Here is a 12913-nt window from a genome sequence, read left to right as displayed (position 1 = left end):
AAACGAGGACAGGAAAAATTTCTACCAGTCGACGAGCAGACAATGTCTTTGATAAACAAGCCAAAAATGCGTTCTGAGCCTCCCCGTCGTGAGAATGCATATAGTGACATACAATCTTGTTCAGAAAGATGTGAAGCTTCTTTAGACTCCGTTGGGGTTTTGCTGCGACTTCTGTTCAGAGAAGTAATGAAATTTCCAAAGGAACTTCCAGAACAAATTAAACAAGCAATCCCTTTCTGGACTGGGTTTAATGGCCTAGTCTCAGAATCACTTCCTTGTCGGACACTTGTTACATATGCACCAGTTGTTGACTCGAAGCCAAGCGATATGTCAACCGTTTATACAACAATAAAGAAATGTATGGACATGTCAAAAGAAGTAGGACAGGACTTTGCAATACAGACGTTTGATCAACAACTTTACGCAGTATCACAGCAAGTGAAATGGTCAATGCCGGAAGTTTTTCAATCCCATATTTTGAGGCTTGGTGGATTCTACACACTTTCTTGTTTTAAAGCTTGTATTGGCAAATTGTGGGCATATGGAGGTCTTCGGGATCTTATGGTTGATTTTGGTGTTTATGCCGGATGCACTGTTGACCAGATGCTCTTAGGGAAACAGTTTAACCGATGTTAACACTCGTATATGAAGCATTACGATCGTTATGGTTTGCTTCGTTTTTCAAATGGTGTGAGGAAAATGATGGTATTGATGCAATACCAAAGGATGTATGGGTGATGCTGTCCAAATGTCAAGCAAAGTTTTCAGATGAATCGGAATCTTACAAAGATGTACTTACCGAGCTAACGATTCTGTATACCACCCATATATCACCATTAACAGTTAGAATCAGGAACATGGGATATCTCGAGTCCCCGACATTTAGGTACTGGTATATGTTCCTGAACGCGGTTGAAGTAATGCTCCAAAACATTCGTGCAGAACGGGAGGGTTTGTGGTCATTGCATTTACATACTACTACTGATATGCTGCCATACTTCTTCATAACCAACAGAACAAATTACTCCAGATGGACCCCGGTTTATATTCTTGATATCCCTTATAAAGTCCAATCAGCATTTGATTCTGGTGAATTGCAAAAAAAAAGGGAACTTTTAAAGGCATTTGGAGTGACATGGCCACCGAAAAAAAAACATTATAAAAGACTCTAAAGGGCATGGGGAAATTGTTGGGTTAACCCGCAAAAAATCTGCTTTCATTAGATGGACATTAACGAGACATGTTCTCGGTCATTTCGGTTCAGTAATGCGTGATAGAGTTGGTTTGTCCATAGAGAGTGAGTTATCTCACGAGGAAATGAAACCAACAGCAATGACACGAGATAACCAACAGGTTAGTGATTTTATATCATCAACAAAATGACAGATTCTTTTGGTGTTACCTTACATCCAGTTCCTCTAATTAACATTTCAACTGGGATGCACGCATCTAAAGAAGTTGAAGATTCTTTATTGAATTCTATTGATGAGGGCACACAAAGGCTTAAATCCTTTGTTGATGGTTCTTTGTCAAATGGGCAGTCTCGAAGTTTCTATAACCCGATATCAAGATCTAAACTAAAGTCTTTCGAGGATATGACGAAAAAAACTAAACTAAAGTGTCGTTCTGGTGACACAGTTAATGTGCATATCAACCCAGAGTTAGTTTTTAGGCGTGCCTTGGCTTTGGCAAATTGTCGAGAGGATGTAACAGTTGAAAAAGTTCTGTCCTATCCAACTGGTCCAATCCCAACATCCATGTTCCATGACGATGGTACAATGCGCAAGACTTGCAAGGCAGATTTAGCTCACATACTGGAACAGGATGTAGTAGTCTGTCAGATCCTTCCAATATTCAATATATCCCTAACCCCCCATATAAGAGATGGCATGGCATTATTGCAATCTATCAATGCAAAAAGGTTTAAAACATTTGGTGAATTGGATTTAGATTTTGTGCGCAATCAGGTTGCTTGCTTTCAATATGCTTCAGTGGCAATCTCCGTACAGCGCTCGTTTCTTTTCCGTATACTTAGTACACTACAATACAATAGTGATACGAAGTAAGTACGGAACGGATGTGAGCTCTGCGCCGGAGATTGCTTCAGTGGTTGCTGACATTTTTGATAGATATGACATTCATAATTCCATTAAAAGCTCTGAACGGGAACGTCGATCAAAGTCTTTTTTCAATCCAAAGGTGTTTTAAGTAATCGAAGGAAGAATCATTCCAGACTGGAAAAAAATTCTTAGTTCAGGTGAAAACAAGCAGTCACTTATAAAGTTTCTTGGTGAATTCACTTTGCAATATATGAAAGAAAATAGTTGTCTAATGGAAGGACAAAAACTGTACCTTGCTGGATCATTTCACAATCCAGAAATAGTGAAAATAATAAGTCCCAAAGATATATCAGATTGCAGTGAATTGTCAAGTACACAAGAAGAGGCAGATACACGTATTATTCTGCATGCCTTGAATGCTGACAAACTGTACAGGGAAAACGGTGTAAACGGTCGCATTATTGTAAAGTCTCCGGATACGGACGTGCTAGTACTTTTAATACATTATTTCCCACAGATGACTCATATATCTGAATTGTGGTTTCAAACAGGAATGATCACTAGCATTAAGCATTGTCGGCGTTACATTCCTGTTCATGAGCTGTGTGGATCGTTAAATTCAGTTTTGTGTAAAATCCTACCAGCTGCACATGCTATTACAGGATGTGATACTACATCGTCTTTATTTGGCATAGGCAAGAAATCCATGTTAAAGGCACTAAAAGAAACGCCTGTTCATTTCAATGACTTGTCCCAGATATCTTTATTAGATATAGAAGATTCGGTAGCTGTCAGTCGAAAACTCGTAACTAGGCTTTATGATCCTAAAGGAAAGTCCAAACGCTGCCATAATAATCTGAACAGTTTCCGGGTGAAATTAGTTACATGTAAAGATTCTAGCTTGGTCCGACTCCCTCCTTGTGACGCATCTTTTAAACAGCACGTCCTCAGATCTTCTTTCCAAACCAAAATCTGGATGACTGCACATATCGCCAAGTCTGCTATTGGATCGCCTCTACAGTTTGGTTGGAAAGAGGGAAAGTGTGGTCTTGAACCTGTCTTGTTTGAAGGTCAAATGTCATCTGACTTCCTTCAAGATTTGGTGTGCACATGCAAAGGAAAATCAGTTTGCAGTAAAAGTTGTGTGTGTTTTGAACAGAATTTGTCCTGTACTGAACTTTGTCAATGTCAAGCATCAGACCTTTGTAAAAACATCAATACACACCTGACAGATATAAATGATGATGATGATGCTTGATTACTTGACCTATTTACGTTTAAATAATGCTTATTCATATATAAACTCGTTTCGTTTTTAGTTTTTTCTAATGATTTAATATACGTTTAGTTTACTTTGACACTGAAGCTATTTCCGTTTATTATGATAGGATGATCCAGATATCCGAATGTTAAAAAACGTCAAAAAACGTTGACATGATGCTAATATATTTTATAAAACCTTATATGAATGCATCTTGATTGTACAACAAAAATATTAATGACAGCTTTTTTCTGCAAAAAAAAATGTCAAAACTTTACTAAAATAACCATCATGACCATTGAAACTGAAATCAATGAAATTAACTTTTATCCCTCCTTTACCTGACTTTAAACTTTTGTATAGTAGCAAGTCGTGTTCAGACGAACTAAATGAAGTCATAAATAAACAAAATGTATCATATAACGAAAAACGTCAATTTTAACGTTCAAAATGACGTATTTAAAAAAAAACTGGTAATCCCAACAGGCTCCATATATGCTGAATGAAATATTGTCCCATGATTGTTTAATATGTTTTATGTTCCTAAGTTTAGCCCAAAATTGACAGTAAAGACAAAATTTTGTAATATCCAATTGTTGACCTTTGACCTCAATTATGCAAAATTCCGACCACTTCTCATGCTTACGGCATCATTAATATGAAAGTTAATAATTTTATCTTTTACATGATATATTATTTAGCCGTGTGTTCGGTGGGTGCATTAAAAAATATATATGATTCTACCGCTGGTCTACAAGTCATCGTGTTGATAAACGTTTTTATCACATGATCAAAGTCAAGTTGAACCAACCTTCCTGTATCAGTGACCTCCCGGTTGTACAAGACTTTGTATACCTTAGCTATAAGAGGAATATAATTATTATGTTCTTTGCTCTTATGTTATTATGTCTGATACAAAATACTTCCATTCTAACAAACACGTATTAGCAGAGATCATGTTGGGTTGAACTACTGCAGTAGGTTTACCTCATAAATCCTCCATAACACCAAGAACGGCTAATTTTATTGCTTATCTATTTTGATAAATCTCAATGTGTAAATACACTTTTCTAGCTCCAATCGATTTTAACAGGAACAGCCAACAATTGCTAAAATGCAAAAAATTGTAATTACAGGGCACACAACTGAAAAGCAAGGATTTAGATTTTCTTCCCCGTTTCATTGTGGATGCATCTCGGGTGACAGTTTTGAAATAGCTCTGAATGTTTATACGATGGTAAGGATTTGCCGAAACATTTCAGTGGCAATAACTGCAAAACAGTTGGACAGATTGTTAGCCAAAATGTTCATAGTAGATAGAACTAATTGAGCTCACCATTTTATCCATTCGGGTAACGTCATAAAAAGAAAATATGACGTATACAAAACCTCAAACAAGAACAATGTCCTAAAGGCCTCTGGAGCTTTTTCTATTTACCACATTTAATCATGTGTTTGAATGATGTTTTGGATTAAAATAGTTTATGAGAAAAGGATCTATTGCGTGCATGCCATTTCAGCACATGCTCTTAAGAGAGTCATGCTGGTATTTATCTAAAAGGGGTTGATCTCAGCTAGGTGCTCCGGAATGGTAAGCAAATCCTGCTCCGCGTGTGGCATCCATTGTGTTGCTTATGGAAGTACAAACATGTTGATTAGTCTTATACGGTTGGTCACATTTTGGGGACAAGGAAAACGGGATTGTGGTTATGAAGATTGGAACACATCTGTCGTCTTCTGTGATATAAATATTTCATAATGATCAACCAATTCATGATGGCTTCTGTAAAATTTCCAAAAATTGATTTCAACTCTACAACTTAGAACTCTTGGTTTTATAAGGTTCTTTTATTAGCTTCAACCCTCCATTAAAGAAATCCAGATTTGTAAACTTAAGCTCTAAAAAACGTATCAACTGGGAGATGCATACTCCACATGCAGGCACTGCTTGAATGTTGCTACATAAAAATGGAAAATTCATACATTTGGAAGCTGAAAACATCTCTTTTGACGTAAAGTTGGGTTCCCAACCGACCCTCATCGTCCATTTAGATATAAATCGAGATATAGTGGTCCTTACTCCTTAATGTTGCATGCTTAGGGGAGAAGCAGCAAATATCAATTTTAAAATCTTTGGTTCCTCCCACACTCATCAGTATAGAAGTTATGGAGGTCCAAAGAATTTTATCTTATTTGCATTCTCCTTAGGAAGCTCCAGTATGAAGTCAGCTTTATATGAATAAAGGAATAGGTCAGCAAGAAGAGCACAGTTGGTTGCCATTGGAATGCCAATTGTTTGATGGGAAAAAATGTCAGTAAAGACAACAAATGTGTTGTCAGGAAAATTCAATTATCTTGATAATGTCAGTTCCAAAGAATTATTTGTTTGATGGTACAACATTAAGTTCGTAAAGGTTATTATAAAAAGAAAATAGCAGCAGAGTATACAGTTTCAACACATAGAGAGGACCACAACTAGTGTTTCATCTGCAGGCAGCATAAAAACATTTAATGATAATTTTATTAGCAAATAAACAAGGATTTCTCTAGCACCCAACATAAACTATTAAAAGAAAATAAATAAAATTACTAAGTATGATTATCAACTTAACAGATCTAAGACTGTTTATGGTATGTTTCGAAGTTACATGAAATATCAAATGCACCTGTTGGTAATGACTTATAAACTAATTTTTACAAATAAAATAACATAACAATTATTTTTTTAATAAAGATTCCTTTTAAATTAGTTATTTAATTCATTTGAGCAAACAAACATTTAAAAATTCCTGTTATAGAATATGCAACAAAGCAACTCCTGGAATCTCATAACTTTACAATAATCTTTAGAAATCAATATTGGAACAAGCATTGTTAACCACTGTGTCCTCAGATTCCCTAGGACTACATCTGCTATTAGACTAAATCTAATCTAAGTAATTCAAATAATTAACTCATTGTGTACCTACTCATAATAAGACATTATTCCCAAAAACAGAGCAAATTATTCCAGAAGACAAAAGATGCACAAACTAAAAAATAAATACTTGGAATATAAAAGTTAGTCTAGCAGCATGGTTATATCTTCCACAAATACCCCTCAATCAGAACAAAGTTGGCTATATGTCAACTCATCATTACACCAGTACTGCTGCACACACACAAATATATCTAAACTATTAAATTATAACCCCAAATGTTAAAATAAAAATCTAATGGCAGTTAGATAGACAATGTACTTACTAAAAGACTTAATATTCTTGATGGCAGAATAAATGTACGAAGACATTGTTATCTGAGAAGACTCCAAGAGCCTAACAAATGTACTTTAAACCGTATTTTTTTGCTCATTATCATAATGTATTTTAAAGTGGGATTAATTGTCAAGGTGCAAAATCTGAGACATAATCCTCAATTTAAAATATGAAATTTTGACTGTAAGACGTTTCTTTGCCGGACATTAATAAACAGATTAAGGACATTGTGGCTCATGTCTTAACTTACTTTCACCTTTGTTTAAATTATGCCTGCATCTTAATCTTAGGTCTTCATTATGTGTCTATATTATTTCCAAATGAATATAATAATATTGGTTTTCTCAAAGTTGCAGGAAGTTTCTATTATTAATTTCAAAACAATTATTGATTTGTTTCAAACAATAATTTAACAATAGAAGTAATGCGGGGAAATTGCCCAATACCCCTTTAGGACAATTTTATGATACCATCAGGAACAAATTTCCCTCATTTGTATTTATGAGTCAATCATTATTGTATCTAAATTGTTAATATTCATCTTTAAGATCAAATTGTATTCTTAAACTTATTTCCTCAATAAAAATGATATTGTTGAAATGAAAACTTTTTGTATATATGAAAATGTAATACCATCAAAACATACTACATCAAATGTGGTTTCATATAAAAAAAAAAATAAAGAACTGCGCCATGAGTGCATGATACGCCCGTCGCTTTTTCAACGAATAAAGTTCCATTACTCCTCAATGTTATATCAGAAATTTATAAAAAAAACTAAAGGGAGGTTATTATAGATATAAACGAGTCACCAAAGTTTCATGAAATCTGCTCAAAGCACTTTTGAGTTATTGTCCGAAAACTGGAAAATCCCTCCTTTTTTATGAATAAAATCTCATAACTCGGAAACGTAAAATCTGTAATTTATAAAAATCGAAAGGGAGCTTAGGCCAATAAATATAAACAATTCTACAAAGTTTCATGAGAACAGCTCAAAGCATTTTTGACTCGGAAACCTAAAATCGAAAGGGAGCTCACGTCAATAGATATATTCAATCCACCAAAGTTTCATACTAACTGGATTAAGCGTTTTTGACTTATTGTACGACATGTGGACAACCATTTGATTTTTAGGTGATGGTTATTATTTGATATTCAAAGAAATGTTATGTGAAATTTTTACTGCAGTTCTCTGGACAAAATAAAACTTACAAAGACTTATAAACGAGAAAACTTGGAGGTATTACTACTGAATCAATGTGTTGCAAATTGACTGTAATCTATGACTTCAAAAGAAAAACTAATAAACACGTCCATAAATATTGATTAAAACCTTCAATAAACATTACATTCCTCTTTTATACATCAAACATCTATTTTTCTTACCTTATAAAATTGGACAATTCAGTATCGTTAAGAAATAACTGACAATTTTCTTAAATATTTACAGTGTCAAGAATACAGTGATTTGTTTTAAGCACAAGTTGAATAGTTTTGTTGTAAAATAAAAAGTATACTTATAAATGACGTTTGTAGCTTATGAATTGATAACTGCATAGGCTAGGTATGCAATATGATTGATTGATTGATTGATTGATTTTGGTGCTAAATGCAACTTAAAGCATATTCTGATATAACATGACAACAAGTTTTAATTGGGGTATTCATTATTTTTATGATGTCAAAAATGTCAACTTATAATCATTGTGTTTAAGTTTTGCTAACTTTTAGTACTCAGAAAGTAGTAATTTTAGAAAATCTGGTTTTAAATTAAAGTTGCATTTAAGATAATATGGGTCAATACCATATGTTAGTAATTAAGTAGAAGTAGTATGAGAATCAAAACAGGTTAAACAACACAAAATAAAACATAATACATTGTATATACAGACAACAAGCACTAATTATTCACAACATTTACATATATATACTATCTGTTAATCTAAATATTAACATGTCAATGATATGTTCATAATAAGACACAATATACTCGTTGCTCATAATGTAAAAAGTATATAACATTCATCGAGTAGATTTAATACCATGTACAATTTAATTCTGAATAGTTTCACGCACATCTGAACATTAATAATATAAATTTGATAGGGAAAAGGGGTGTGATTGCCAATAATAAAAAATCCATCTAATGACCAAAGAACAAAGATATAAATAACTATAATATATGTATTTTATACTTTATCTAGTTACTTTCCACTAACTAAGAGACTTCATAAATCATTATCGTAAGATTGTAACATCACATGTCAAAATATTAAGAAAATATCTAACTTTTAAAAAAAGAAGGGACAACTTATTTATATAGACATGGTATCTTAAAGTAAATATAAGAATAAATAATACAATAAATGTAAAAACATAAATTCCTTACAATATTACAATTGTTTTTTTAAAACTAAATTTGCAGTAGATTTTCTGAAAACTTCATCAGTAAATTATGATAGATATAATCTCTGTAAGAGAAAAAATAATCAATTGTTAACACTACATTTTCTCATTAAGATGTAAATTGCATAGAGGTAAGGGTTGAGAAGGGTACAAAAATGAATTCTTTATAAAAATAGGTTATTTGTAAGTAGATGACATTTAAAGAGGTAAATTAGGAACCTAGAACTACATTACTCATCTGACAAACATTATAATTATGAAATAAAGATACAAAAAAGATATAAAAGCTTGGGATTTGTTTTACAAAAAAATGAATGTCTGACTAATCAAAGAATGGCGCTCTTTTGTGTTTAAAAGGTTTCTATATACATTTTTTATTTTCAATTTTTTTTTAGAGTATCAAGAAATTTAAAAAACATTCAAATAGTTTTAAACAGGATATTTCTGTTAAATTCAAAACAACATAATATGATTTCAGAAACCAGTGTGGTGTGTTTTGTATGTTGAACATTTTGAACATTTTGAACAAAAGATGACTAGGTTAAATCACATTATTTCAAATACTATATTTTTAATTATGCAGATTTCAACCTTTATTTTCTTTGGTTACATCTTCTGACATCAGACTCGGACTTCTCTTGAACTGAATTTTAATGTGCGTATTGTTATGCGTTTACTTTTCTACATTGGCTAGAGGTATAGGGGGAGGGTTGAGATCTCACAAACATGTTTAACCCCCCGCATTTTTGCGTCTGTCCCAAGTCAGGAGCCTCTGGCCTTTGTTAGTCTTGTATTATTTTTAATTTTAGTTTCTTGTGTACAATTTGGAAATTAGTATGGCGTTCATTATCACTGAACTAGCATATATTTGTTTAGGGGCCAGCTGAAGGACGCCTCTGGGTGCGGGAATTTCTCGCTACATTGAAGACCTGTTGGTGACCTTCTGCTGTTGTTTGTTTTTTTTTTTTTTTTTTCCTATGGTCGGGTTGTTGTCTCTTTGGCATATTCCCCATTTCCATTCTCAATTTTATTACTATAAAATGTTTATGTGACTCCAATATTATTGAGCTCTTAAGTATGAACACCAACCAATGCCGACACTGTAGGCTGCTGATTTACTTAAACATGGTAACTGTGGAAACACATTCAAAAAAGAATATTTCTAAACTTAATTCACATATCAAAGGAGTAAATATAATTTTCTTCAAGCTTGAATGCAGACTTTGGCAAAACTGCAAAATTAAATATTTAGGAAAATACAATTTCCCTCAGTCCACAAAAATGTGTTCCCACAAAAATTAAATGAATCCACACTATACTATTTCAACACAACAAATATTCATCACAGTGTAGATTAATTGAATACATTATAAATTATAATTGGATTAATTTCAATAATAACAATTTACCACATAATTTGCGTGAACCATTGAATAATACTCAACATCATTTTCAAAATATGAAAACAACCTGGATTCTTAAATTGTAACCATATAGTACTTCAATACTGCATGGGGGTTTCTGTGTTTAGTAACAAACTTTGCAATAATTCATTACATTCTAAAATTAGATAATAGGAATAGTTCATTCTTATATTTAGAAAAACAAGGCAAAAATGTTTGACAACCTTTAACAGATAAGTACAAAATTTGTAAAAATTCAATGTAAGAATATCAAATAATCATAATTTTTAATGTATGATATAGCATGTTTAGATGGAATTTACACAAAACATTCACATTATTTTAAAAAATCTTTATAAAAATTTGTGAATAAAATGGTTTAGATTAACTCTAAAATCATATGGTCAATGTACATGAATATACATGAATTTGGACTAATATTCAAAACCCTCATATAAATCACAGATATAAATCTAGCATAACATAGTCTACACCTTTACTATATAAAATCCCTGAAAGCACATCTCAAACAAATACCCACAGCTAAGTGTACCATGTCCAATCATAAATTGAGATAATGTTCAAATGTCCAAATCTGTGAGTCTTGACCATTACATGGGTTGACCACAACAGTTCCACCTGACTTCACTCCTGCTATGTCTAAACATTTCCCGGACTCCTTGTGCTTTATTGTTCCCTTTTCCTGTTTAATAGAGACATATTTCCATTTAATATGACTCACTGTTTTGAAGGATCATTTTATGTCAATATACATGATAGGTAAAATCTAAAGTTCCACACACTTTCCACCGTCTGATAGTTAATTGTATCATTCTAGTTTCATTTCAGTTGTTAACAAAAAACAAAATAAGCTAACTTTTCATTTCATTTATTTCAATACACCAGACAAATAATTGATAAGCATTTATTTTGACAGCTACTAATCTGTTATGTGCCTCTTCACATCAATTTATTGTTGTTTCCAACATGTGTTTTAGGAGGGAGATATCGTTCAATATTTCTCGTGATCATGTAAAACGACAATAAATCTCTATCAGAAATGTTTCTTGTAATGGACCATTTTATTCATTTTCATCCATTATAGCCTTCTTGTGGTACATAATTACCAACATGTATTTCACACTTTTCTCTTCCATACAGATTATTATTCCATACATGATAACAAATATATTAGGGTTACCTTATCATGGACCCATTTATGACTTTTAGCTCCATTACAGTTTTCTAGCGGCACATCTTTACCAGAATGGTGTGCTAGACATCCTTCCTCTCTGCGTAGTTCATTATCAATGCTTATAGAAAATACCTGTTAATATGTAATGACACACGGTGATGCAAAAATGTTAGAATATAAACTTATTATCTCCCTTTACTTGCAATAATAAATGTCTAATTCATTGTTTTTTTTAAATTATAATTTCATTTTTTCAAATTATTAAAGTTAAGTATCGAAACAAATGATCTTTATTCTCATAAACCAAATACATAGTTATAGAGAAGCTAATATGATCAACATACCTTAAAAGACAGATTAATAAAATTTCTGTTCCCATGTGTCCAAAAATAAGTTATATTCTATAAATTTAATATTATTCAGATTAACCTTGGAAACAATAAACATTTGTAACTACTCTGGATTAATTTATATGGCATTTATCAAGAAGCTATGAATTGTCAATACAGAAGAATCAGAGAGATTAAAACTGGAGGCTCTAAAGAGCCTGTGTCGCTCACCTTGGTATATGTGAATATTAAACAAAAGAAGCAGATAGATTCATGACAAAATTGTGTTTTGGTGATGGTGATGTGTTTGTACATCTTACTTTACTGCACATTCTTGCTGCTTACAATTATCTCTATCTATAATGAACTTGGCCCAGTAGTTTCAGTGGAAAATGTTAGTAAAAATTTACAAATTTTATGAATTTTTGACTATAAAGGACAATAACTCCTTAGGGGGTCAATTGACCATTTCAGTCATGTTGACTTATTTGTAAATCTTACTTTTCTGAACATTATTGCTGTTTACAGGTTATCTCTATCTATAATAGTATTCAAGATAATAACCAAAAACAGCAAAATGTCCTTAAACTTACCAATTTAGGAGCAGCAACCCAACAACAGGTTGTCCGATTCATCTGAAAATTTAATGGGCAGATAGATCTTGACCTGATAAACAATTTTACCGCAGTCAGATTTGCTCTAAATGCTTTGGTTTTTGAGTTATAAGCCAAAAACTGCATTTTACCCCTATGTTCTATTTTTAGCCATTGCGGCCATCTTGGTTGGATGGCCTGGTCACCGGACACATTTTTTAAACTAAATACCCCAAAAATGATTGTGGCCAAGTTTGGATTAATTTAACCCAGTAGTTTCAGAGGAGAAGATTTTTTGTAAAAGATTACTAAGATTTACCAAAAGTGGTTAAAAATTGACTATAAAGGGCAATAACTCCTAAAGGGGTCAACTGACCATTTCGGTCATGTGGACTTATTTGTAAATCTTACT

General features: G+C 32.5%; 1 protein-coding gene across 2 annotated transcripts in view; it reads right to left on the bottom strand.

Moving 5' to 3' along the window:
* Positions 1 to 5824: 5824 nt before the first annotated feature.
* The window catches only part of LOC143064393 (putative N-acetylgalactosaminyltransferase 9), a 29911-nt gene continuing 22822 nt past the window's right edge, over positions 5825 to 12913 (bottom strand). For both annotated transcript variants that reach the window (XM_076237195.1, XM_076237196.1), the window contains exons 10-11: positions 11586 to 11711; positions 5825 to 11087 (exon numbers count right to left, since the gene is read on the bottom strand). In XM_076237195.1, coding sequence (XP_076093310.1) covers positions 10947 to 11087; positions 11586 to 11711 — 267 coding nt within the window. In that variant the 3' untranslated portion in view covers positions 5825 to 10946. The remainder of the gene's footprint in view (positions 11088 to 11585; positions 11712 to 12913) is intronic.

The sequence above is a fragment of the Mytilus galloprovincialis genome, chromosome 2, assembly GCF_965363235.1.
Source record: "Mytilus galloprovincialis chromosome 2, xbMytGall1.hap1.1, whole genome shotgun sequence".
NCBI classification, from domain to species: Eukaryota; Metazoa; Mollusca; class Bivalvia; order Mytilida; family Mytilidae; genus Mytilus; species Mytilus galloprovincialis.
Note: the sequence above shows the minus strand (reverse complement) of the source record. Positions and strands in the feature narration are given on the sequence as shown.